At 42.4% G+C, this 27647-nt stretch overlaps 2 protein-coding genes across 2 annotated transcripts in view; one reads left to right on the top strand and one right to left on the bottom strand.

Moving 5' to 3' along the window:
• Positions 1 to 1715, bottom strand: part of LOC145411184 (peptidylprolyl isomerase domain and WD repeat-containing protein 1) — an 84685-nt gene extending 82970 nt beyond the window's left edge. Inside the window, exon 1 of the mRNA XM_080281237.1 lies at positions 1612 to 1715. The gene's annotated coding sequence lies outside the window, so the exon portion shown is untranslated. The remainder of the gene's footprint in view (positions 1 to 1611) is intronic.
• Positions 1716 to 21460: 19745 nt separating this feature from the next.
• Positions 21461 to 23471, top strand: LOC145411116 (uncharacterized). Its single transcript, XM_080281152.1, has one exon. It carries the CDS (start codon positions 21463 to 21465, stop codon positions 23356 to 23358), a length of 1896 nt encoding a protein of 631 aa, XP_080137278.1. The 5' UTR covers positions 21461 to 21462; the 3' UTR covers positions 23359 to 23471.
• The last annotated feature ends 4176 nt before the right edge of the window (positions 23472 to 27647 follow it).

Below are 27647 nucleotides of genomic sequence, written 5' to 3'. Positions count from 1 at the left end.
CACCTGCACACGACAGCCTAAGGGCCCAAGTTCACCATAACCTCAGGCTGGTGCTGGAGCCTGACCAAGCTGACAGAAAAGAATGGTGAAGGAAAGGCATGAACCATCCCCCAGCAGCTTGGTGGATCCCTCCACGATGTATCTGGGGAAGGGTGATGCATTGAGGGCGTCTGTCACCCTCTGTGGGCATCAAAACACCCTGGATCTGTCCTGGGTCTGCACGATGTACGTCACCTTTGTCTGTACCCCTGCACCATCCTCTGTATCTTGTCCACCCTCACTGACAGTCGTAGACAATGGCAATGTCCCTCTGGTCTTCTCAGTTGACCTCAAAGTCTCCTCCTCATCCAAGACAGACAGATGGTGGGGTTGTTTCCCACTTGGCCAAGCACTGTCCATATCGTTTCCTCCACTCTCCCCTGTCATTATTCACTACCACACACTTTACTTGAGCACACACACCGCCCTTACACACAATAAACACTTGTCCTCTCTCTCTCCCTATTTCTCCCAACCTTCCTGTCACTATATATTATTATCTATCATCAGACACCTCCATCCTGTAAGGGGTGGCCACGAACAAATCACTTCCATGTCGCCTTGTCCAACGTCATTTCACTGCCCTCCCCCGTACTCACACGCTCCTCTTTAATATACCTCTCCACTCCATCTCTCCATCTCATCCTCGGCCTCCCCCTTTCTCTTCCCCCCTCCACCTCACTCGCATACATTCTCCTCGTTGGTCTCTTGCTTTCCATCCTCTTCGTATGGCCAGACCACCTCAATGTATTTCTCCTAACACTTTCTGTCACATCCACATCCACACCACAATGTTCCTTCACTTAATTTGTCAGTCTGTCTCTCCACTAACTCCACATGCTCCTCTCAGATAACTCATTTCCACTGCTCTCACTCGTGACTTGTGTCCCTCCAACAAGGTCCAAGCTTCACTTCCATATATTAGGGTTGGTATCACAATACTGTCACACAGCAAATTTTTACTTCCATGCTCACTTCCCTGTTCCTAATCACTGCTTTCAAAGAACCAGCAACCTTTCTTCCCTATTGTACCCGTTCAAGCACTTCACTCTCTAAACTTCCATCCTTACTCATCACACTACCCAGATACTTCATCATTTCTCTCAAAGACCATAACTTTACTCTTCCCTACATTTATTACTCCTCTTTCCTTTTCTGGTGGTTTTACACTGAGTGACAAGCCAAATGATTTGCTGTAGCTATGCCAGGAAACCATTCACAACACTGGGTGGTAACAATTATTTAACCAACCCCTATGTGTTTCTTCCGTGTCAACAATTGGGTTGGCTGAGGGTTAATGCCCTTCCCCTAAATCAGACAAATGACAACCCCTTCCGGGATTATGGTATATGGCTATAGAAAAAAAAAAAAATACAACTGTAAATTTTATGCATGGGAGCTCTCTGGCCGTTTCACCATATACAGTGACATGGTTAGGAAAAATAGAAAGGGAAAAGAACGAAGAAAAAGAATGACACGAAGAAAAAGACAGCACTACATCGAGTGGATAAAAGTGAAACACGCGAGTTCACTCTCTGGACACTGAGACAGCCCCATGCAGATTTTAGTTACTTGGTTCTTGGTGTTAACTGAAAGGCTGTTGTCGGTGGAATCCCCGTTGGAGTCCTCCCTGACGCTCACAACGAAAATTTAAATTTTTAATTGCTCGCGAAGCCACTCTGCCTCTTCTTCTTCTCTCTAGAACTTTTTCAACAAGCGCAGACCATAGACGATTCCCCGTCAAGATTTCACCCCTCATTGCATTTCTGCACTGCAATTGCAAGTTAATAATAAATGTTCCAACTTATATCCTGTACATTAGAGTGGAAGATGTGAAAGTACATGAGTAATATAGGACATTCATATGACTGTCTCCTTTATGTCTTCAGTACATGACGGGGAAACAGTAGGCTGGAGAATCGTGAAAGGCAAGCCGTATGAAACACAACAATAACCATTTCGACAAGTTTATATACTGTATTCAGTATACACTGCAAGTAAGTCATATGTATTTAATTGCTTCGATATTCATTAAAATGTGGCGTCCTATTTATACTAACCTCATTGATAATGTTGAACTTTTTTCCTTTTTACCAATATTGGTATCCCTCCAGAGCCGAAAGCAACTTGATACATACCTGTCTGATATGAGAGATTGAGAGGTTCAGGTAAATGAGATTAATACGCTGTAGCTTGTGTGTGTGTGTTACTACGTACTTTAAACGTTGGAGCTTCAGATAACAACTGACCCACACTAATTACTATTTTGGTTTGGTAGTTCATGAAAACATATCTGGGAGACCATAACTTACGCAGGTAGAGGGTTAAGCGATTGTCAAATGCCATTTCCGCGAAATTCTGCCAGCTTTTATACTAATGTTACATAACAGGTGTTCAGATGACCGCCTCTGCTCATGTAAAACGTCACTGGATTTAAGCAAGGAGAGTTAGTGTTACATCAGTTATTCGAAAGAAAAAAATTGGTAAAATGCATGAAAGTCAGTCAGGATTATTATCATACTTATTATTTATGGTGGTGGCGACCATCATCCACTCACTTGATGTAGTGCTGCCTACTTCTTCCGTAGCCTTTATCATTCTTTTTCTATGCCTGCCCTCCTCTCTGCCTATTTCTCCCATCTTTCCTGTCACTACTTATTGCTTTTCATTCTGTTACAGGTGGCTTTACCTTGAGTGACAAGCCAAATGGTTTCCTGTAAGCCAAGAAACCATTTACAACGCTGGGTGGTAACCACATAACCAAACCATACGTGCTTCCTACGTGTCAACAAGTGGGTTGGTGGAGGGTTAGTGCCCCTCCCCATAAAAAATAACTCAAGAGTCAAATGGCCACCCCTTACGGGATTATGGCGTCTGGCAATAGACAGATAGATTTATGGTGGTGCATGATGGTGACCATCAGCCACTAACTTGATGTAGTGCTCTCAACTTTTTCGGGGAGCAGGGTAGCTTAAAGTCTTTGACTCAAGACTGCGAAGTTGAGAAATCGTGCCCTGCCTGGGTAAATGCCTTGCTGGGAGGGGTAGCACTCTCCTGTCACTGTAGCAGGGGTATATGATCTGTCGGGTCTAGCTTGGTGGATTATTCCTCCTCTTCCTCCCTACATCTGCCTTCATCTCTTGCCATTAATATTCTTTCCTTTTCAGATGGCTTTACATTGAGTGACAAGCCTAATGGTGTCCTGTATGCCAGGAAACCATTTACAGTGCTGGGTGATAACCATACAACCAACCCATATGTGTTCCGTATGTGTCAACAAGTGGGTTGGCAGAGGGTTAGTGCCCCCCCCCCCCCTGTAGACCAACTACTGTACCAGTAACTCAGAGACAAACTGCCACCCCCTACAAGAGTATGATGTCTGGCTATAGATAGATAAATTATTAATATTTTTATTATTTAGTCTCTAATCCTGGGCATGGATCAGGCAGGCATTCTCTGAAGCCCGAAGCCCATTTAATGCTACACACCTTCACACGTCACTGCTTTGACACCACAGTAATAGACTGCCAATATTGTCCATACAGAATACAAGCAAGGACTCTCAATCATGGCTAATGTGATGTTATTAGCTGGCATTTTCTTTCCATCTATTGCCAAACGCATTAATCCCGTAAGGGGTGGCCACACACAAATTGCCTCCATGCCGTCCTGTCCTCCGCCATTTCACTCTCCTGCTTCCAGCTCACTGTCTATGTATCTATTGCCAGATGCCATAATCCCATAAGGAGTAGCCATTTGACTTTGAGTTATTTGTTTTACGGGAAGGGTCACTAACCCTCCACCAACTCACTTGTTGACACGTAGGGAGCACGTATGGTTTGGTTATATGGTTACCAACCAGCGTTGTAAATGGTTTCTTGGCTTATAGGAAACCATTAGGCTTGTCACTCAATGTAAAGCCACCTGGAATGGAAAGAAAAGCAATAAGAAGTGATAGGAAAGATGGGAGAAATAGGAGGAGAGGCACCCTTCTCTTATATACCTCTCCACTCCATCCCTCCATCTCGTCCTTGGCATATTTTTATTATATTTTAATGAGTTGGAAAATCAGTTAAGAGTCTAACCCTTTCAATACTTTGAGAAACTCAGTGTCATGGCAGTCCCATTAGGCCAAGCTGTGACAAATGGTCATCACATATGCACACAAAGAATTGAGAAGGCTGCCTAATGCTCTGGGCTTACCCAGGACTGCTCACTTAACCATATTTTAGCTCCTCCTACACTCGGTCTTCAGGCAATCACTGTCCAGTGGCCTTTTATCATTGCACAGTGAGTAAAATCGTGTTGCAGGCTCAAAGGCCCAAGATATGGATATGAGCACAGTGAGCAAGTGCTGCATGGCATCTGCCCCCAGCTTTACCTTACTGAACCATAGTAAGATTTTAAAAACAATAATCCTGTGTATAGCCTGGGAAAAAATGGAGTACTCTACTTCTGGGATACAATGCATCTAAGCACAGCAGGCATTAAAAAAAAAAAAAAAAAAAAAAAAAAAAAAATGCTTTTTGCTCCAGCCTTGGACAAGCTTGTGTCCTCATAATGCAGTCCACTGCTTTATTCATTTCACCTCCACTTCATTTTTTTTTTTTCCCCTCCATCTCTCTTTAGCTGGATGCTTTAAACCCAGAAGGGGTGACCATTAACAAACTACAGTACTGTACCTCCATGTCAACCTGTCTTCTTCCATCAGGCTACCTTCTCTCCGTCTAATACCATCCTCCTCCATATACCGGTACCGGGTACTGGTAGCTCAATCCACTCCATCTTTCCACCATATCCTTGGTTACCCCTCCCTGTCTCCCTCCGCTTCACATACACTCTTCCAGTCAATTTTTCATATTTCTGCACATGGTTAAACCATCTCAGGGTTTTGCTCCTAACACTCCACATCAACACCACAAGGCTTCAGAACTTGCTCATTTGTCAGTCTGTCTCCATGAAACTCTGCATGCTCTTCTCAGATATGTAACTCATTTCTACTCCTCTGTCTCTTAACTTGTGTTTACCAACACAGTACAGGTTTTATTTTCATACATTTAAGTGGTGATCACAGTGTACTATCATTTTGTTTCATTTTTAAAGGCTCCAACGTGCTTGCATGCGTCGGCCTTGGTCACCTTATGGCGGCTCTCCACGCTGCATGATCTATTGCAGCCTCCCTGTTCAGTCCCTTAACCCTGAGGTCACACTTAATGAACTCGTCCCATGTCTGTCTTGGTCTACCCCTCATAATCCCACCCCCAATATTAACACTTCTCACCTTCCTCACCCAGCTATCATCCCCCATCCTCTCCACATGCCCAAACCATCTAATTTACCTCTCCTCATCACAACACCAGTACCACAACACAACTATCATGCAGGAATTTCTTTACCTCCATGCTAACCTTCCAATTCCTTATTACTGACTGCAATGTGTCTGCAACCCTCTTTCCCTGCTGTACTCTCTCCTGCACTTCATTCTTTAAAATCATGTCTATGCTTAGTCTACCTATGTACAGTCTATCCTCATCTAACATGATTTTCCCTAACACAAAAATGGTCTAACACGGTACAATTTTTCAGTAGCAGTATCCCTTCTAACATGGCCATTGATGAAGCTAACACAGTTATTTGAACTGGGCAGGTGGTGATGAATCACAGGAGCGTTGCCTTGCCAATGGGCGTCATCTACCTCCATGCCAATCACGCTTCAGCATTCTTGCTTTTGAACTACCCAGCCAATCGGGTGTTCTCCCCTCTACCTCCTCTCCGGCACAGTGTGTCTCCTCTTATCCTCCCTTAAGGTAAATAAAATGTGGCTTTTAAATGTAATAATACTCTTGTATTTTTTTGAACCATATTAATGCTTTCTGGGAGGTTAAAATTGGAGGGTATAAAATTTTTTTTGCATCACAAGGGGGTAAAAAGTGGAGTTTGGGCAGGGGTGCGGAAGGAAATGGGGTTTCAAGAGTCCCTCTAACATGAATTTCTCCAACACAGTAGGGGTGCAGAAGCAATTAACTGTGTTAGACAAGGACAGACTGTATCTACCAGAACCTATATATCTATGGCCAGGTGCCATAATTTTGGAAGGATTAGCAAACATTACAGTACCTAAATATATGATCACACATTTTCCATTTCTTGACCATTCAGCCTCACTGTGCAGTTTGCCAGTTAATTCCTTGCAGAAACCATAACTTTATAGTCGCTACATCCACTTTCAAATTTTGCTTTTCACATACACATTCGAATATGCTTATTATACTCACTCATTTGGCTGTGCAATTTCCACTTATCTTCACTTAACAGAACATTATAATCAACAAATAGTTGTATAGGCATTTTCCAAACCCTACTGTCTCTTAACAGGGATACTTCAGTATCCACTGCCTTGCCTTATGTATATCTTTAATAACAGCATCCCTAAATAACTAGAAATGTACCACTACCAAAATTTTGACCGATACTGATACCACAAAATTGGACCGATACCGATACTACTGCCGGTATTGATACCAGTGCATTGAAAACCAATCAATTAGGCTGTTGCCCATACTTATGGGACTTTTTTTTTTTCAATTCATTTTTTTTCATTCATTCATTGCCAGACACCATGTATCCCAGACGGGGTGGCCAAGGGCTTAGAGTTCAATGTTTTACAGGGAGGGGCACTAATCCTCCACCAACCCCACTTGACGTAGGGATGCCAACAGCATCTGGTGTTCCCAGGTGGTCACCCATCCAAGTACTAACCAGACCCAACATTGCTTAAAGCTTGTCATTAATCTACTGTACTACGCACCATGTACTCAAAATAATATGATACTAAATATTTGGATAGGCCTATTACCAATAATTTATTTTTCATCCTTATAAAACATCCAAATTCTGTTTAACAAAATAACTTCTAGTGAGTGATATGCTACACACTAAATTCCTTTTAAGTATCGGTAGTATCGACAGAAAATCAGCCGATACCAATTCCGATATTCTAAAAATGGGCCAATTCCACCGATACCAACACCGATACATCAGCACATCTCTAAAATATACTGAACAACCATGGAGATGTGACACATCCATTTCAGTCCAACATTCAGTCCAAAGAACTTAACTTATTTTTCACATGCACTTTGCCATGTGGAGAGGATGGAGAGTGAGAGACTAACTAGGAATGTATGTGAGTGAGGTGGAGGAGGGGAGAGGGAGAGGGAGGCCAAGGATGAGATGGAGGGATGGAGTGGAGAGGTACTGTATATGAGAGAGGGGGTTGTGAGCTGGGAGCAGGGCAGTGAAGTGGCATTGGACAGGGTGACATGGAGGTGATTTGTTTGTGGACACCCCTTATGGGATTGAGGCATCTGGCAATAGACAGATGGGTAGACTTTGCCCTTGTGCCATCGTACATAGTCTTGGCAGCATTCATCAGTTTCCCATCTACTCCATATAATCTGCGCACTTTCCGCATTCCTTGTTTGTCTACAATGCAGTATATACGCTTTCTCCAGATTCACGAAAGGGGCATGTAACTTCATATGCTTCTTCAGATTCATGGAGGCAGTATGCAACTTCTCTCCCTTCTCTAAATACTTTTTTGTATACTTTTCATCTCTAACAAATTCATCAGTTGACCCTAATTCTATCGATGAGTATTGTCATTATCATCATTCATCCTCATCCAGATCTCTTTTCCGAGAGGTGAGGTAGGGTTCAGAGAGTCAGAAAAACTTGAATGAATGAGGCAATAATCAAAGCTGCCCAACTGAATGAACTACACTCTCACTGACCATGCAGGCCCCCAGAATCCTAACTGTGGAGTCACAAGCATATACATCCACACTTGCATGCATCATACCAATTGGCTAAAGTAAAACTGACAACTATCACTTCGCCAGGGTAGAACAGGGGTGCTAAACCCTTGTCTCATATTCTTCTGTACCGGTACAAAATTCTTCCAATCAGCTCAGTTAACTCTCTATTCCCTAGCGTCAGCATTCTCTGTACCTCACCTTTGGACATAATCATTTACCATGTCTTTCCACTTCCTTCCTGGCCTCTTGCCACCTTCAAACTTGCTAAGAAATATTTTCCACTATTCTATTCTCATCCAGTTCTCTCCACATGACCATGCCATCTAAGCACACTCTCTTCAACTCTGGTGCCCACACACCTCTTACCGTACTTCACTCTTTCATGGATATCATTATTCCATATCCTACCCACTCTCCACACACATTCCTAAACAGGCCAGTTTCCACACACTAACTCTTGACTCTTAATTTTCATGCCACACCATAGTCTCAAACCTGTATGTTAGAAGAGGCACTAAACTCCTTCATGCAAGCCTCTTAGTCACCACATTCAGAGCACTATTTCTTGTCAAGGCCTTCATAGCCACAGCCACTCTCCTTCCCTGTGCTGCTCTACCTGTCACTTCTTTTGCACATTTACTTTTTTTTTTTTTAACACTGCATCCATGTACTTTACATGTAATTCTATCAGTGTGTCGTTCTCCATTCACTATAATTGCACTAAAAAGACAAATACCTATGATTGCCACACGCTTCTCTTTCTCCATTCCTCATATACAAAGTAACTCATCCCTGACTCCCAGTCCTCTGGACTGGCACTCTCATTTTCCCTGACCAACCTTCACATTTTTTAGATCCATTTAGTCACACTTCTCCCCCAAGTTTCATCATTTTGCCACATATACTCCATCAACGCCTGGTGCTTTCTCTGTTTTGACTTCCTCAGTGACTTACACACTTACATCTTACTGACACTTTCCTCCATTCTTACTTCTCCAGCCATTCCCCAGACACATTTACATCAGAATTACTTTTGTTCTCTGTATTCTACAGCTAAGTACTGTGTTCTGTCCATTAATCACTTTCCTTTGTCCAACAACATCTGCCATTTTTATCTTTCACCTCTGCATTGGCTCCCCTATCACCCTGTCTTACTTTCTTGACCTTCCTGGTTTCTAGCATTCCTTCCATTTTACACTCAGCTTTCTTCCAAACTCATCCTTTTTTTTTTTTTTCCCCCCAGGAACTCATTATTGGTCACTTCATCCCTCTCCACTTCTCATCATACAGATGTCTTCTACCGCTCCACATTATCAGTTCCTCTGCTTCCCATTCAGTCACTATTGTATATGCCTTCTCTTCTACAGCTTATTTCTCCTCACTCTATCATGCTAGTCCTTTTGCTGTCTTAAGCCACCTGTTCTAACTTCACATACCACTTCACACATTTCACATGAAAACCTTATGCCCTTCCATCTGCTCAAAGTTATTTCAGCCTAGTTGTTTCTCCAGTTTTTCCTTGTACTGTACTCCACCTTTTTTTTTTCTCTCTCTTTCTCCTGCAGCTTTTTTGCTCCTTTGCAACTGCATTTTTCTATCCTCCTCTAGCTGTGCCTCATATAAACAGAAAAAGATTGACTTCAATTGTAATTGCCAACAGCTATATATTCTCCTGTATCATACACTGTTTTATGGTACAGTAATCCCTCAATTATCCATATGCTCCGTATCCTGTCATGCTTTGTGTATGGACATTAGGCCTTGGCTCTATTAGGTCCGTATCTGGATTGATTTGTCCGTAATAGGACATAAAAGTTCCGGCATTGGCAGCCGGGTGGCCTACAAAGTCAAAAAAGTCTGTTGGGTGGCTCACCAACATCTGTCCACATGTGGGTAATAGACTGTAACCCGCAAGCAGTTCAAACGAGGCTGTCTGGCTCTCTACCAAACAGTCAAAATCCCTTGGCCACCTAGATCACCGGAAACATACTGGCAGTGCATGAGGAAAACAGAGCATAACCCACCCAAACTGTTTTATAGATTTGTCAGTGGCAGATTGAAACAAAAGGAAGGAATCACCAAACTAAAAGTAGAAGGAGAGGTCTATAAAGATGTGGCAATGCAAGCCGAAGTAATGAACAAATGTTTCCAATTGGTTTTCACTAATGAAATGGAGTTTGTGGAAGGGGAGGGAGTGACTAGAAATGTAGTGATAAAAGATATAAAAGTGGAAGTACAGGAAGTGTATAAATTACTGGAAACTCAAGCTGTAAGGAAAGCCCCAGGACCAGATGGAATCTCTAATTGAGTAATGAAGGAATGCAGAGAACAATTGGCAGATAAGATTCACAGTTTAATTGTGTGTTCTCTGGAAGAGGAGAAAGTGCTTCAAGAATGGAAGAGGGCAATTGTGGTACCAATTTATAAGGGAGGAAACAGGGAAGAACCCCTGAATTATAGACCAGTGTCCCTAACCAGCATGGTCACAAAATTGTGCGAGAGAATCCTGAAAGACAGATGGAGAAAATCTCTGGAACAGAAGAATATTGTGGCTGAAAGTCAGTTTGGATTCAGAAGTGGAAGGTCATGTGTTTCTAACTTGTTGAGCTTTTACTTAAGAGCGATTGATGTGCAACAGGAGAGAGACAGTTGGGTAGATTGTGTGTATTTAGATTTGGAGAAGGCCTTCGATACAGTACCCCACAAGAGACTAGTGTGGAAACTAGAGCATATAGGAGGACTGAAGGGAAACCTCCTGGAATGGATGAGACACTTCTTGAGAGACAGACAAATGAGGACAGTAATAAAGGATAGGATGTCTGGATGGAAGGAAGTAACAAGTGGAGTCCCACAGGGGTCAGTGTTGGCGCCAGTAATGTTCCTGATTTAACCCACCCTGTCCCAACCGATATTCCACCACTGACCCCCCCCCCCCCCCCCAATCCCGACTAAGTTTGGAAAAAAATTTTTTTGGCTCAAGCCTCCGCTTTGGTGAGAAACATCGAAAATTCATAGAGAAATTGCTCACCTGAGGTTTAAAATACTGGATACAGGTAGCAGTACCCCTTACCTTACTGTGTTTTCTATCAGGCTGGCTCCAAAGAAAACGAGTTCTATGGGAGGGTAACTGTTCCACACCACTCATAAACGATATTTATTTATTGGTACAAATTTATATGTAGTACGATAGTATATTGGTTTTCACACAGTAATATAGGCAATATAAGCATTGTTTCACACACCAAACACATCAACATACCTGACCTTTTTTGGCGACATTACCTGATCATCATTTCTGACTGTTTCTTACTCTAATGCTACGTAAACTTTGTCCTCCACATCGTCATCAATTGGGGAATCACTCTGGCCTTGAATTTCGTACCGTGGCACAACATGTCTTTACTGGCCAGGTCACTGGTAACAGATGAATTGCTGAGACAATGGCGTGCGGGGGGAAGGGGGGAAGGTCATGCAGGATAAGGCATTGACCCTGTCTGGCATCTTGTAGAGGAAGGTGTCCCGTGTATATGTACCAAAAAGCATGCACGAAATTTGAAAATTGTGCAAATTAGGGACCTTGCAATTGCTGCGCATTTATATACGTCAATGAGAGTCACAGTGACAAAACGTGTGAACGTATATATACGTCAACGGGAGTCGGCAGGTTAAGTAAATGATATGGTGGATGGACTGAACAGTTATGCTAGTCCGTTTGCTGATGATGCAAAGATCTTGAGGAAGGTAGAGGTTGAGGGGGACTGTAAAATGCTGCAGGAGGATTTGGATAGGATACATGATTGGAGCCGGATGTGGGAAATGAAATTCAACGCAAAGAAATGTAAAATATTGGAAATGGGTAAAAGTACCAAGAGGCCATCACTGAATTATTTGATGGGTAATGAACCAGTCACAAAAACGAAAGAAGAGAAAGATTTGGGAGTGCTGGTCCAGGACAGTTTGTCACCTGAAAAACACATTAACAAGACAGTTAGAGAGATGTATAAACTCTTGACTAACGTAAGTGTAGCATTTCATCATATGGATGAGGAGATGATGAAAAAGTTGATAGTGGCCATGATCTGCCCCAGGTTAGAATATGCAGCAGCAGTGTGGGCCCCACACAAAAAGAAAGATATAAACAAGATTGAAAGAATACAAAGAAGAGCAACCAAGATGGTCCTCAGCCTGGCAGATCTGTCATACAGAGAGAGGCTGGAAAAGCTGGATTTGCCTTCCTTAATGGAAAGGAGGGAAAGAGGCGACATGATTGCAGTGTTCAGGACCATGATGGGAGTAGATAAAACTGACAGAGAAGATCTGTTTGTATGGGATAAGAGAGTAACAAGAGGACACAGAATGAAATTGAAGAAGCCAAGCTGCTTGAGGGATATCAAGAAATATAGTTTTCCTTATAGATGCATAGACCTGTGGAATAGCCTGAACAAAGAGATCGTCCAGTCTAAAAACTTAAAGGAGTTTAAAGCAAAATTTGACTTAACGAGAAACAGAAACAGGACCCCATGAGCGTAGTTCATTTCCTGTATATCACAATTAGGTAAATACATGCTGAGCAAGAATGGCTGTCTGGCTCCCTACCAAATGGTCAAAATCCCTTGGCTCCCCCGGCCAGCTGGCCAGCCTACAAAGTAAAAAAGTCTGTTGCATGGCTAATCAGCCTCTCAGTCCATGTGCAGGTAATAGACCGTAACCCACAAGCAGAGCAACAAGGCTGTCCGGCTCCCTACTGAATGGTCGAAATCCTCGGCCACCCCGATAACCGGAAACAAACCAACAGCACTCGAGGAAAACAGATCATAACCCACTAGCTGAGTGAGAATGGCTGTCCAGCTCCCTACCAAATGCTGGAAATCCACTGCCCACCCCAATCACTGGAAACACACCGGCAGCGCGCGAGGAAAACAGTGTAACCCACAAACTGAATGAGAATGGCTGTCCGGCCACCTGGAGTAGTCGGAAACTCCCAGCCATGCACGGCCATCTGCCTCCTTACCGAATGGTCGCATAGCTGTCCGGATTACTCAGGCACTCCTTAGGCCCATGATGTACGGGGACCCAGTGTTTCTGCCACTTTACGATATTTGTCTGAGCGAGCAAAAAGGACCCTTGCGCTCGTAGGTCAGTGTGCTGCTTTTTGCTTGCATGCTCACAGCCAAGTGTCAGTAGAAACATGGCAACACTGTACACTCCCCAGCACTACCACACCTCAGTTCCTGCCTTTGTCTCTTCACATGTGGACATGCATGGCCGAGGTCAAACAATGGCAGCTTCCATTGTTGCATTTGTGGTGGTGTCCTACCTTCTGCTGGCCTTAATCCTCCTCTGTGGTGTTCTTGTGTGTGTGGTGAAGGCCCCACCACCACCCAAGAAATGTAAGAGATGAGTTTTGACTCTGGGGAAGAAGTGTGAGATACAGGGCAAGGTTGACGGGGGCTGGCCAACTTCACACATTCTGTGTGAATCTGGTGGCCCATTCAACTGTGATTGATCAAGAAATTATGGGACAAGCTGACTCTATATGAATAAGACTACGGCAATACCACTAGGAAAGGCAACTGGAAGGTGATATCCCAGCCCCGCCACACTATTACTGACCAGGCAATTTTGGTTTGGTTGCGCCAGCAACGGGGTGCCGATGTGCTTGTATGTGGGACCGAGTTGAAGGATGCAGCCGAGAAGTTTGTATGCCTGCACAATGTGCACGACTTCAAGGCATCCAAGGGTTAGCTCATCTGGTTCAAACTTCGGCACGGACTTACTGGCCGTATGGCACATGTCAAGGCTTTGGATGTGGCAGTGAAGAATGTTGAACCATTTCACCAGAAACTGCAGTACCTGATCGAGGAGGGCCTTGCCCTCGGTCAAGTGTACAGTGCAGATGAAACTGGCCTGTTCTTCCACTCCTTGTCCAATAACACACTGGCAGAAGAGATGGAGAAGACTGTGTCTGGTTGGAAGTTGTCCAAACAATGTGTCACGGTGTTGTGCTGTGCCAGTGCTAACAGGATACACCACCTCAACCCCGTTATTGTTGGACATACAAAACAGACGACATTGTCTCCATGGGTTGATGGATAGCCTGCCTGTTGTGTGGTACCATTATGTGAAGGCCTAGTTTACCACAAAGATCTTCAGAGATTGGTTCCACAGACATTTTTGTCAAGGAGGTTATCCGTTATCAAACAGAGGAACCTAGTATCCCTCATGGCTCTCCTGATCCTCAACAATGCCCCTGCACATCCGTTGGAGAAGGATTTGGTTGCTGATAATGGCCGTATTAGGTGCATGTTTCTGCCACCTAATACGACTGCTCTCATTCAACCAATGGACCAAGGTGTTATCGTGGCAGCCAAGAGTGTGTACTGTTGGAGGGTCCTCGACAAGGTGATGATGGTGCATGAGGACAAGGAAGGGGTCGACACACGTGGGGAGTGGACCTTGGAGAATCTGTGGCATTACAACATCATCTGCTGTGTTCAACTGAGCCAATGCTTGGAAGAAAGTCTCCATCAAAACCTTGCAAAGTGGTTGGCCTTGTCACATTCACGGATGTAAGGTTGTGCATGACTTTGAAGGATTTGACAGAGACGATTTCCACCTTCGGCTCTGAAACACAGGCGAGGATGTAGATGTCGATGACGTGAAGGATTGGTTGGACATTCCAGGTTATCAGATGTTGTCTGGTGAGGAGATCGCCACTGCTGTCTCTGGGGGGCCAACAGAAGAAAGTGACAAGGATGAGGGCCCTAGCTCTGGCCACCCCACCACTGTTGGCTGTCATTGAGCGGATGCTTGAATATGCTGAGCACCATTGTTGCGACAGGGAGCTGGTGCCACTCAAGCTGGTGATGGATTTGCAGGCAGTCAGGGACACTGTCATCCTCCAACAGAATTGCTGCACCTATCGTCAGATGAAGATCGACTCCTTCTTTGTGTCCCCCACCCCCATGAGTGCCAACTCCTTCTCACCACCACCACCACATGCTTGACCTCAGTCTTTACTCTCGGACCCACAATCGAGCACTTCAACAGCCATTGAGTCGTCATTAGATGTGAGCTTGTGGCTGTCTTCAGAGGGTCCTGAGGTGGGTAGGGCTCCATCACCTCGCCACACGTCCCCGCTCATCGGCCAGCTTCAGCAGTTGGAGGAGGAGGAGGAGGAGGAGCTCGTTGAACTTTGCTTGGTGGCTGTGTTAGCCACTAGACCACATGGGATACCTGTAGACCTGCTGCAGCCTGGCAGGTAATGATGTCTGTCTGCCGTTCACTGGATGGTAAGTGTACCATACTGTGTCTTTTTTTACAATCTTTATTGTTTATGCATTGTTTTCTTAGTGTGTAGGATTATATTGCATATTCCAATGTGTGTTTTGATGTCTAAAAACAGCCAAAAGACTGCAGAACACTGCCAAAATCAGGATGGGGCACTTTACATATAGGTTGGGTATAGGTAGGGTATGGGTACAGTAGAGGATATTGCTCCACATCCAGACATTGCCCGAATCCAGCTATGCCTTTGGCTCTACTATGTCAGATATTTGAGGGATTACTGCAGTTTTCTTGTTTCAGGTTGTATTTGTCATGGATGTACAGTATGTATGGTATGTAGCTGCTGGACAGGTTTTTTCTTTCTTATTCCTACTTCAGACTGAAGGAATGATGGTGTTTTTGTTGCCCGAGTATGAGTTACCTTGCTTTTGGGGAGACTGAAGTTGTCAGGAAGAATGTGTGTGCCCTCATTAAAGCTGCACCCTGGGAAAGCAGGTACTGTACTTTATTGGAATACAATGGGGTTTCCCAGTATGCGGGATCTCAGTATGTGAACTTGACTCAGGAAAAAAATATTTTTTTTAATATGCTGAAATGTGAGTCTAAAATGCAAATCCGTCATCTGAAAGCCAGGGAAAAATGGTGTTCCTGCCCAAAGTGGTAGTATTCAAAGCCACCACCAGATGGGTGGTCGGTTTCCTGCCCTTTCCCTTCCTCATGGCATCTCTCAAGTCAAGTCTCAAGACTCAGTTTGTGTCTGCCTGCACTGCGTTTGCATATTGTGGTATTTTTAGCATTGTATAAGACCTGCTCTTGCTCAAGTATTACATCATGGCCCCACTGCTTCATTCCAAGAATAAGAGGATCACTTTGGAGCTAAAAATGAATGTTATAGAGTTGAATAAGCAAGGGAAAAGGAGCTCAGACATTGGACGTGAACTTGGCTTAAGTGAATCGACAGTGAGGAACATTCTCAAGAACAAGGAGCAGATTTTACAAACCGTGAAGACTTATGGAAGCCAGCAAGTGGACAGGCGTAGTAAGGTTTCTAATCCTCAATTATTCAAATGGAGCGTTACCTAGCATACTACAGTACATTTACAGTTCTGTTTTCTTTCTTTGAGCAAAAGTCCTTCTTAAAATGATAGTCAGTAATGGGGAAGTAATTGAACGACAAAGATAGGGTGAGATGTTGACCATACACATTTATTTCCATTGATTCATTGGTATGGAGGTGATGCTTGGACCTTGTTGGATGGACACAAGTCAGGAGTGAGAGCAGTGGAAATGAGTTATTTGAGAGGAGCATGTGGAGTTACCTGGAGACAGACTGGCAAATGAGGAAGTGAAGGAGCGCTGTGGTGTGGATGTTGATATGATAGCATTATGAGGAATACATTGAGGTGGTTTGGCCATGTGGAGAGGATGGAGAGCGAGAAACTAACGAGGAGAGTGTATGCAAGCAAGGTGGAGGGAGGGAGAGGGAGGGGGAGGCCGAGGATGAGATGGAGGAGTGGAGTGAAGAGGTACATGAGAGAGGGGGGTGTAAGCTGGGAGCAAGACAGTGAAGTGGCATTGGACAGGGCAACATGGAGACAGTTTGTTTGTGGCCACCCCTTATGGGACTGAGGCATCTGGCAGTAGATAGATAGATAGATTCATTGGTTTCTAATATGTGAAATTTCCAGTATGCAGTGCATTTTGTTGACCATATTCTCACATACTGGGAGACCCCACTGTACATTTAATACAGTATCTGTTTTGCATGTTGTCGGAAGTTGCAGTAGATTTTGTCATTGTTAGTGGAGAATTTACCAGCATATTCATTTCATCAGTGCTTAGAGCACTCCAGTATGTTACTACATAAAACACTACAGACTACTGTATGGACTCTATACTGTGCAAGCACATTCCAGTACATTTATTGTACAGTTTGTAAAGTTTATGAGTGACTGAACAACAATCTTGTTGAGAATCCCTTGGAGAGAGAACCAGAAATATCTTCATAAGTGGACCCTTTTGTAGTGATGGCTCTAAGATGTCTTGCACCAGTAATGTATTGGACTCAGTCTTAGTCAGTTACCTGCAACTTTATTGTCCATATGTAGTCCTCTTGTATGCTTTCCAGTGAGCATAACCATTCTTCTGTCATCTAACAACTTTTCACACCAACGCTATATATTGAAGCTCCTTTTTTAAACCTTTCAGGCTTTCCATACACTCTATACAGCACATGGTTTCATGCCAAATTTGATGCGTGTATCTGTGTGGCATTATTTATTTTCTTATTCCTAAATGAAAGAATGTCTTGTCTTTGGTTGTAGCTATGATGCTACCAGTTGGGCCTGGTATTTGTGTTGTCTCATTTCTGAAGCCAGAAACGCTTCTGTAAGTCTCCCCATTTGCTGAATTTTCCAAATCTTGAGACTTCACTTATCACCCCTTTCCTTCATAGAACTACCTTATGAACATACCTTCTCAATCCAGAATAACCAAGAATAGGTATCAAGGCACCCTACTTATCCCAGGCAGTTTCTGAGATATAGATCCATAGTTTAAGCCCAGTATTTCACAGTTACTGTATTCTTTTATATCCTTTCATTGCACTGGATTTCTTCACAGTATTATTTTGGTAACCTGTCCTCTTCCAGGCATTTGAATTCTCCCAGAAGTGGGATCAGTGACAACATGGTGCTCAAAACTGCGACCTCCTTTCAGCAGTATCTTATCATGAAGAAACTGTAAACTGTCCATGAAAGTTTGGGCACTTCCTGCCATTTAAAGTATTTTAGAGACATTAAAGTAAGTAGTTGTTAGATGTCAGGGTTATGTTCCAAACTGTAACTATTTTTACACTCATACGGTACAGCCAGTAGTATAAATTGAGGGAAATTATAATTAAGATTTATAAGTAGCAAAACAAGTAATAAGTTTTGCAGCACACATCCCTCTTAGATAGGCCCAAAATTTTTGAATACTGTAACTGTTTTACATTTTCCTTCTTCTGAAATTCACCCACCGATTTTTTGTACAGCTGAGGAAAGTTCTGCTTTATACACCTGCCTGCCAGTTTGGACCTTTATGCGTGAGACAACCACTATAGTCGCAGCGCTCGACTCTGAGGTTGTCATTATCGTACTCTGGCAACCTACCATTTAAAGTTGCATCTGGTTTCATATCATATCATACACGAATCATGTTATTGTGCACAAATATATTATACACGAATATTATTATACACGAACATATGTATACATGAATCACTTGTGTCTCATGTTATACACCAAATGGGATGCACTTTTGATTGGTAGGTCGCCAGGGTATGATAATGACAACCTCAGAGTCGTGCACTGCGACTATAGTGAAGCAGTAGCCAGACACTCAAATGTCTTATATCACTGTGCAGGAGGGGAGAGGTTAAGGGAGGAGGAAGGCTGGGGGAGCTGACAGTTCCTACCCCTCCCTCTTCCATCCCCATCCTTCTCACACAGTTACCAGATAGATAAATGTTGGCTACTGCTTCACCACCACTTGTCTCACATTTACCGTACCGTTTCGAAATGGTGAGCAAGTGTATAATGCGGAACTTTCCTTGGGTGTACTTGGTAACTTCTCCAGGTCCACTGTTACACTTGCCTGCCACAAGCCCTCAGTACTCATGGAACTCCCATCACAGGAAGTTGCATATGCACTGCTTTCCAGCCCTTTCCACCTGGCTTTTATTTTTATTTTTTTTATTTTTTTTCTTTGTGAGCCCTTAGTGTTTCCCAGTCCTTGCTCAAGATGCCTGGGAAGAGCATGTCACATGAGGAAAAGGTCAGAATCCTCAGTGTACAAGAAGAAAAGGGATTAAGCTAGACCTCACCAGATCATATAGCCCTGCTAGGGTTACTGGAAAGCGCTACCCCTCCCAGCACAGCAGCCACTGGGCGGGGCGCAAACTCGCAACCTCATGATTACGAGCCTGACACCCTACCACTGAGCTACCGTGCTCCCCTACAAGTTCCCTGTTACAGAAACTGCCAGACTGTAAGTGCAACACTGCAGACTCAAGGCCTCATTAAGTGGCCTGCCAGCCATTCAGTTCCTGCCATTAAACATGTTCTGGTTGACCAGATAAGACACTAAGGTCACAGATACTCTTCTGAGCAAGAAGTTTTCAATACTCATGGCATGACAACAGCAGAGTTACAAAAAAGCCTTTCTGATATCCAGGGAATCTCAAAAATACATCATTCATCTTCAAAAACAGATGGACTACCCTGTTGCCATGATGCCAAAAATGATGCACAGGCCCACCATGAATTTGCCCACATACCGTACTTGAACACCATAGCAGTAAGCATGTCATGTGGTGTGATGAGAGCTCATTCCAGTGTGCTAAAACGAGTGGTGCTAGGGGAAGGCATCCACAGAGTCAGCAGGTACAACCATCAGTATACCAGGAAAACTATAAAATGCCAAAACCATCTTATGATCAAAGTCTCTTTTTGTGTGTTATGTGGAGAAGCAGCTTGTATTTCCCCCAAAAGAATGTTACAATGAACAGTGACTGGTATTTGCAGGTGACAGAGCAGCATTTGCCTGCAATTTATGGCATGGTTGTAACATCTTTATGCCGGATGGTGCTCTTGCACCATGTTATTGGTCCAAAGAAGTGTTCTGTTGATTAAATGATAACAATCTTAACAATATGTAATGGCCAGAGAACACCCAAGACCTGATTCCAGTTGAATGCTTGGTCATACATGAAACAGAACCTTAATTCTCAGGAAACCTTATCTGTACCCCACCTAACAAAAGCCATGAAGATGTGGATGGAGACCTGAAAAGTGGAATACTTTTAGAGTCTGTCTGCTTCCATGGTTCATACACAATAAAATCTGGGCCAGCAAATATTAAGTGAGTGGATAGCAATACCTCACCTTGTTTTATTTTTTACTGTAAAAGGTGGAGACACTCACCATCCACTCACTTGATGTAGTGCTGCACTCAGGTGTTTGCCCTTTCCTCTCCTCCATCTTTCTTTCCTTCCATCCTCTTCTGTCTTTGTTTCCTTCATTCTTTCCTTGTCCTTCTGCCAACAGGTGACTTTACACTCCCTCTTCTGTCTTTCCTTCATTCTTTCCTCTTCTGCTTGTAGGTGACTACACTGAGTGACAAACAAAATGGTTTCCTGTACACCAGGAAACCATTTACTATGCTGGAAGGTAATCATATAACTAAATTTTTGCACCTGGTGGTTTAGTGGGTAATTATGGCACTCCAATCGGATTAAGCCGGTGAAGGTTTATATCCAAGGGATTGTTGGAGTTTGTTGGTCATGTAACGTCACTCAGGGATGAGTGAGGCTGGTCACTCTCATCTTAAATGTCAGGACCAACTTGCCTAGCCCCGGGCTCCTGTGCTCCTCATGGGGCAATGTAGGATTGGATGATGGATGGATGGATGAAAATAGTTGTACAGTGATCTCTTGGTTATTGCGTATAACTGTACTGAGCCTAATGTGTGATAATGAAATTGCACGATAATGAAAGAACAGAACCTATGGGATTTATCCTAATTGGTACCAGGCACCCCAGCTGTAAACCCAAACTTTCCCTTTTGCAACAGTTTATACCCACTAAATACATACATACATACTGTTATGGTAAGAATCAGAAACACACACAGACATGGCTAGATTAACAGAAAGTGATGAAAAGGGCACAATAAGGAAGAAACATGTACCATAGATGGACTTAAGGAAAGAGGTTCTGGGGCTAGAGGGTGGAAAGATAGTGGTCTCCACCACCTGGGATTAAATCCTGGAGTAGGGCCTCATCTTTGAATCCCTCAAAACCATCAGAAAGCACAGATACTGCACCATCATTGTTAGTAGGAACCAGCTTAGGTATACAATAACAATGATTTTAGCCAAAAAAATGTGTTATAACGACAGGAGTGTGGAGTTTCATCTTGCAGTGACAACAAAAACTTATAACCAGGTATGCAGTAACCAAGGGATCGCTGTTTATCACAAAAAATAGGGAGTAGCCTGTATTGCAAAACTTTTGGGGAGGGTGTATTGTATATCCCTTTTAAGAGATGAAATAAAAGGCAGATATCATTCAGCATGTTCAGCCCATCATTGATAACCAGACCTTGCCACCTAGAGATTACACATACTTTGCACCTTGCTATAAAAAAAAAAAAAAAAAAAAAAAAAAAAGGAACTTTGGATGATCTGTGTTCATTCGTTGCTTGGAAGAAATTATTACAGTAATTAATCTAGTAATTTATATATTCACTCATTCCAGGGAGGAGTTTAACAGAAACAATGGATGAAATGCAAGTAAGCAGCCTGATAGATGGGGATGTCACCTATGTAAGTGAGGAAGGGGGTCTCAAGAAATACCTTTTGCAAACGAAGGTTGAAGTGAGAGATGAATCAGACAGGACACAAGTTCTCAGCATTGGAACTCCTAACAGCCAGGAAACTAAGTGCATTTTGCTACTGGGTGAAACAGGAGCAGGAAAGACCACTTTAGTGAATGCCATTATCAACTACATATATGGTATCAACTTTGATGATGATTATCGCTTGCATGTGAAGGAGGAGAGTGTAGGGCATAACCGCAGAGAAACTGAAAGCCAGACAGACTATATTACTGTGTATATAATCTATCACAAGGAAGGGATGAGACATGACTATAACATTGTAGTGATTGATACACCAGGTTTGGCAGATACAAGAGGTGCATTGCAGCAAGAAAAAGTTGTAAATTGTATGGAAAAATTTTTAACAAATGATTATGGAATAGATGAAATTCATTGCATAGGTCTAGTGGCAAAGGCTTGCACAAACAGAGACTTCAGCTTACAAAAGGATGTTTTAAGTGAAATTATGCAACTGTTAGGAAACAGTGTCCCAGAAATCACTTATCTCTTTGCCACATTTGCAACAGAGAAGCCAGTAGTTGATCAGATTGTGAGAAATGCAGGAGTGCACTTCAGAGAGATGTTTGAGTTTGATAATGGTATCTTGTTCTCACCACACAAGGTGAGTGAGAATATACGATCAAAAGACCGTGTTATTTTGGCCTACAGATGGGAAAATATGATAGAACAGTATAGTTTATTCTTTTCTAAACTTGGCAGTGCTCCAGCGGTTAGTGTAAAAGTTTTGCGTGAAAAAAAGTTAATGGATAAATCTTCGAAGTTACTGAAGTTGCAGGTTGAAGAATTAGCCCGGCTACTCACAGCTTTAGAAATCAATAAGAAGAAGCTGATCAAATATGAATTACAGGAGGCTCGTAACAAAGAATGGCGTATGGAAAGGAACCGTCAAAGAAAGAGCAGAATAAGAACTGAGGAAGGCTTTCATGCTCACAACTGCCCTCAGTGTAACCAGACTTGTATATTTCCCTGCCCTCCTGATAAAGACTCTCAAAATGCTGGCATCATTGGAGGCATGGCAGGAGTATTGGGAGGGTCGGCTGCTGGTGCAGCTGCAACACAAGCAACCATAAACAGTGTTGCAATGGCAACAAGGGCTGCAACATCATCTGGCTTGGCAGCCTCAGTAGGCAACTTTGTTACACGAGCACTTGGTGGCTCAGTGGCAGCAGCTGAAGTGGGTGCAGTTGGTGGTGTACCTGGCATTTTAGTTGGGGGTATGGTGGGCATTACAATAGGGGTTGTGACAGGAGCAGCATGTGGCAAAATGTTATCTTATAGTTCTTGCAATCTAAAAGGTCGTGGGGATGTTTGTGGGGAACGAGGGTGCCTGCACTCTCTCTCACAGCATGTAAAAGAAACAGAGAGAATAATTGAGCGCAGTGAAATTGAGGTTGTTGTCAATGATGATGTAAAAGAGCTTTTTGATGTTGCTGTATCTAAGAAAATAGATGTTATGGCTAAAATTGTAAGTGGTGGACAGAAGATACAAACCAAGAAAAAGCATATTACTCAAGAGTTTCTACAATTGGTTGTTCATTTCAAGAATATTCAGGAAATAACTTCCATGTATGATTCTTTGAAGCTCCAAGACCTTTTTGATAACTTGATATCAGAGGTAAGATTAGGACATCCAGATCATATTCAGTTTGCAGTAGAGATATTGCAAATCCTCAAAAAAGCTGTTGCAAAGCTTGGAGAATATGGTGGTAATGATAGTTGCAGTCTTGGTGATATGGTAATGAAGCTCTTAGAAAAAATTCCTCATGAATACTGATGAACATATAATCCCTTTAAGCTTCAGCAACTGACTTGTATACGATTGTCATCATCATCCTAACCCAGTTCCCACATTCTTATGGAGTCAGGAGATCCTAAGTGGACCTCTGATCAACTGGGGACACTACCAAAAGAAGAAATGAACCACCAGGTTTAATCCCTCACCCTTCCTTTTGCCATGCTATCAGAGGTATGGTGCTGCTTGCAAAAAAGTGCTTGGTTGTTCTTGTTGTTGCTGAGTATCCCCAGTCTTTCTGGTCATGTAGACCCATGAACCACAGGCAAACAACTGTCCTTGCAGGGCCATCCTGTGCAGTGAACTGATGTTCCCTTGTGGTAAACAGTACCTCACCACAGTGAGGCACAAGGAGTGGAGGTTTGGTTCCAGGATGGGCATCGCAATTGCATGTTTCCAGCCTTCTTAAACAGGCACCACAGTAGGCTCCACATCACCCTAGTATTTGGTTATACGATTACTATGCATCAAGCATTGTAAATAATTCCTGCTTTATAAGATACCATCAGGCTTGTCACTCAGTGCAGAACCAGGTGAAGTTGAAGGAAGATTAATAAAAAGTGACAGGAAGGATGGGAGAAATATGAAGAGGAAGGCAAACACACAAAAAGAATGATAAAGGTGAAAGAAGGAAAAAGACTACTGCATCAAGGGTGTAGATAATGGTTGCCACCACCTACCACCAAGAGAAAAAAAAAGTCAGATACCATTTTGCCTGCTTCTGAGAATAGGGGCCTGAGGCTAGATTATCCTCAGTCTAGAACATATAAGGGTAGAAGACCAACCTGTGCCCCTGGTAGCACCTACATGGTAGAAAGGCCACTGGCCATCTCTTGGATTTGAACCATTGCACTTAGGCCACAGTGCACTTTGACCAGGGTGCACTATCAATTGTGCCACCAGGTACCATACTGAATGGCATGCAAGGAATAAGTAGGCATTATTTTTTTCTGTATCCCAAAAATGTATTGAAATATGTACTCTTCAGTTGGTATTACAGTTGTGCATAACAAGAAACTGTAGGGGATCATTTTGCCTTAGAACTGTATGTCCATGAAGCAGTTTTTGTGCCTGCTCTAACATACTGGTGTAAGGCTATGGTATGGCATGAAAATGAAGTCAAGAGTAAGAGCAGGTGAGATTGGACTGGTAAGGAATGTGTGTGGAGAGTGGATGGAATGAGGAATATTGTGATTCATGAAAGATGCTGAGTAAGAAGTCTGTGAACACCAGAGTTGAAGAGACTGTGGATAGATGGTATGGATGTGTGGAAAGAATGCGTGTGAAATGGAGTGGTGAAAAAAGCATACTTGAGCAAATCATAAGGTGGAAGGAGACATGGTAGTCTTAGAAAGTGGATAGATATAATAAATGACTGTGTGAGAAAGAGAGGTATAGGAGCTAACAAAGCCAGGGAACTGACAAGTGACTGAGCTGGTTAGATGAATTTTGTGTGGAGGAGTGTACAAGGATGGTTTGGCACCCCTTTAACAAAACAGACGCCGAACTGACTCTCAGATAGGCGTGTGAAGCTTTACTCAGAAAGATTTTTGGAATATCAGGTGGAACCAGGAGTCCAGAGGCTTGAATTGTGTGTAAATGGGAACATGGCTTATTCAAATAGGAAAACTTTTGTATCTCATTCTGTCAAGCTTTTTCTGGCTTTCTGAACCCTATCTCACCCCACCTTCAAGTGAGAAAGGTACGGATGATGATGCCGATGATGGTGATTACTGTATGTGATTTCAATATTAATAGCATGAACTGCATTAACTGTTTCTTCTAGCTTGTAACACTGAAAATGTAGTGTCGTGTCTTGTTTATAAAGGCTCCAACATGCCACGTGTTACATTAAATGCAGTGGTGTGGCGAATGAACAAGTATTATCAAGAACAGTGCTATTGTGTATGGTTATATGTGGGAGTTTTGACCCTGTAATTCTTTCAGCCAAAGGACATTACTCTTAAGTTATTAGAACCATCAGTTTACTAAAAAGAAAAATCCTCAAGCTGAAAGAAGTGTATTTTCAGTAACTCTTGCTCTTGTCAAGAAAATTTCATACAACAGTTAGAGATTGATTTTCCTATTCTTTGTATATGCTCATGCTAATAAAGCACAGTATTAGAAAACTGTTAAAGTCAGATACCAATAACAGCAATATCTTACTGCAACAAGGTGCCTGGAAAAGTCCAAAATACAAGAATGTTACAGCACAGTACGTGTGTTCAGCCTATTAGAGGAAGTGAATCACTGAACAGGTATGAATTGAAGATATTGGGTGGCAGGGAGGATGACAAGCAGCAACAATATAGACCTTTTGATTATTGCTTTTACATGTTTTGTTTGACTGTTAGCTCATACTGCAGTGCCATGACTTTGTACAGCACACATAATGTAGTGCCAGCTTTAAATAATGTGCCTGTGTCCTTCATCACATGGTCTTTTTTCTAATCGTCCTGTATAAGAGGTTGGTTAAATACCTGGTTTAACCATTGTTATCTCTGTACATCGTGAAATCAGTGAATGAAAGTGGTGGCAAATGGCATAAAGCATATCAGAAAACTTAAAGTGCCTTCAGTTGCATAACACTTAAACATGAATTCACAGATGATTACTAACATCCTTTTACAAGCCTGTTGGAGTTATGGTACATTTCTCCTTGGTTGTGTACTGTTTTTAAGATGAATCCAGTACCTTAACTCCATTTTTTTTTTTTTTTTTTTTTTTTTTTTTACTCATGAAAAGCATGTCCTCTTGAGGGAAAAAAATTGCACCTGTAATTATTTAAACAAAATATCCAGAAATACCTGGTACCTAGTGTTTTTTTCCATACAATTATGTTGTAAGAAGCTTTATTATAATAATGAACAGTTCCGTATTGTATTATTGTGTATTTCCCATGAACAGTTTATCAGATTACTGCAGTTTATGTTCTCAGTAACAATATTTAACTGTGCATTTATGTCAAGTTCTCCTTTGTTCTTGCTTTCACCATTTGAAAGCCAACCCTTTCAACCCAACGACACCATTCTTATATTCATGGTAATCTCTAGACCTTACTGAACTTCTATGGAATGGCTGTGACACTTAGGAATCAGGTCATTTAAGGGAAATATCCCTTGTTCAAGTGATTAGAATGGGTTAGCCTTATGGTTGAGTTGAAACATCTCTCAACTTTGAAGCTTCCTGACACTGATGCAAGTACTATCTGGGTGTCACGCTACTTCCTACTTACCACCTTTAAAAATTAACCAGACCTGTGTTTGATGTTGAAAAAGAGATATTTACGCCAAACCTTGTTGAATCATCAAGCAAGTTTCTGGTGGGCTCCACTAGAAAGTATGCAAGAAATTTGAAACAGTACAGTAGTTTCTAATTCCCATGTCCCAATAACTTTGATTACAACAGGGGAAAGCAAGCCCCCCCCCCCATCTGACCCAACTAAAAGCTGGCGATTGCTCTCTTTAGTATTGGATGCAGGCTAATCAATTCTAATAACACTGGTACAGTACTCCATAAATATCCACCAATAATTAGGGCTTGCTTTCTCTTTAGTGATATGTTTTAATCACTTCAGTCTGGGTGAGATCATCATTTGCTTACTCCTGCCATCTCCTGATGTTTGTATTCAGCTTAGGAAAGGCCTCCAGTACTAAAGGGGCTTATTAATGGCTATATCTCACCTCTTTAGTTGGAAAATCTCACCTAACTTGACTAAAATCATCTGGCAGGAGCAAGAATAAAATATAAAGTTCATCACCTAGACTGTAGATGTTAAATGCAGTATGACCCTTTGCTCCAAATCTAGTCATGCCAAATATACACGCAGCATTATATTATCTTCCTTATATCAATTTTCAGCTGTCTATAACATGTACTTGTGCAATGACAATTTACACAATGAATTTTATGAATACTGTACATATGAACCAATATACAGTAATATGTTGTGCTTTATTAATACAGTATTACATTATTAAAAAAAAAGCTTGATAATATATACCTATATCTAGTATAAAATAAAGTCCAGTATTAAAACTCTTACTCTATAGCAGATACTTTTTGTTTATAACTCTAGGATTCTAGATTATTGTTAGTTCAAGATATACACTTCCATTTAACCCCTTCAGACTGAGTTTATATATATATATATATATATACACACACACACACACACTAGGTGCTACCCAAAGGTTCCAGTAATTTGAACAGAGGGAGCCAACTGCTTGCAGTTTTGCCTTTGACCAACAGGAGGAGTCAGCAGCATCCCT

This window comes from Coenobita brevimanus, chromosome 88 (genome assembly GCF_032717465.1).
Source record: "Coenobita brevimanus isolate Jiangsu-jjx chromosome 88, ASM3271746v2, whole genome shotgun sequence".
Lineage (NCBI taxonomy): Eukaryota > Metazoa > Arthropoda > Malacostraca > Decapoda > Coenobitidae > Coenobita > Coenobita brevimanus.
This window is presented reverse-complemented; position numbering and strand designations above follow the sequence as displayed.

Excerpts from the sequence above, each read along its gene's own strand:
- LOC145411116 (XM_080281152.1), top strand. The coding sequence starts at position 21,463 with ATGGATGAAATGCAAGTAAGCAGCCTGATAGATGGGGATGTCACCTAT.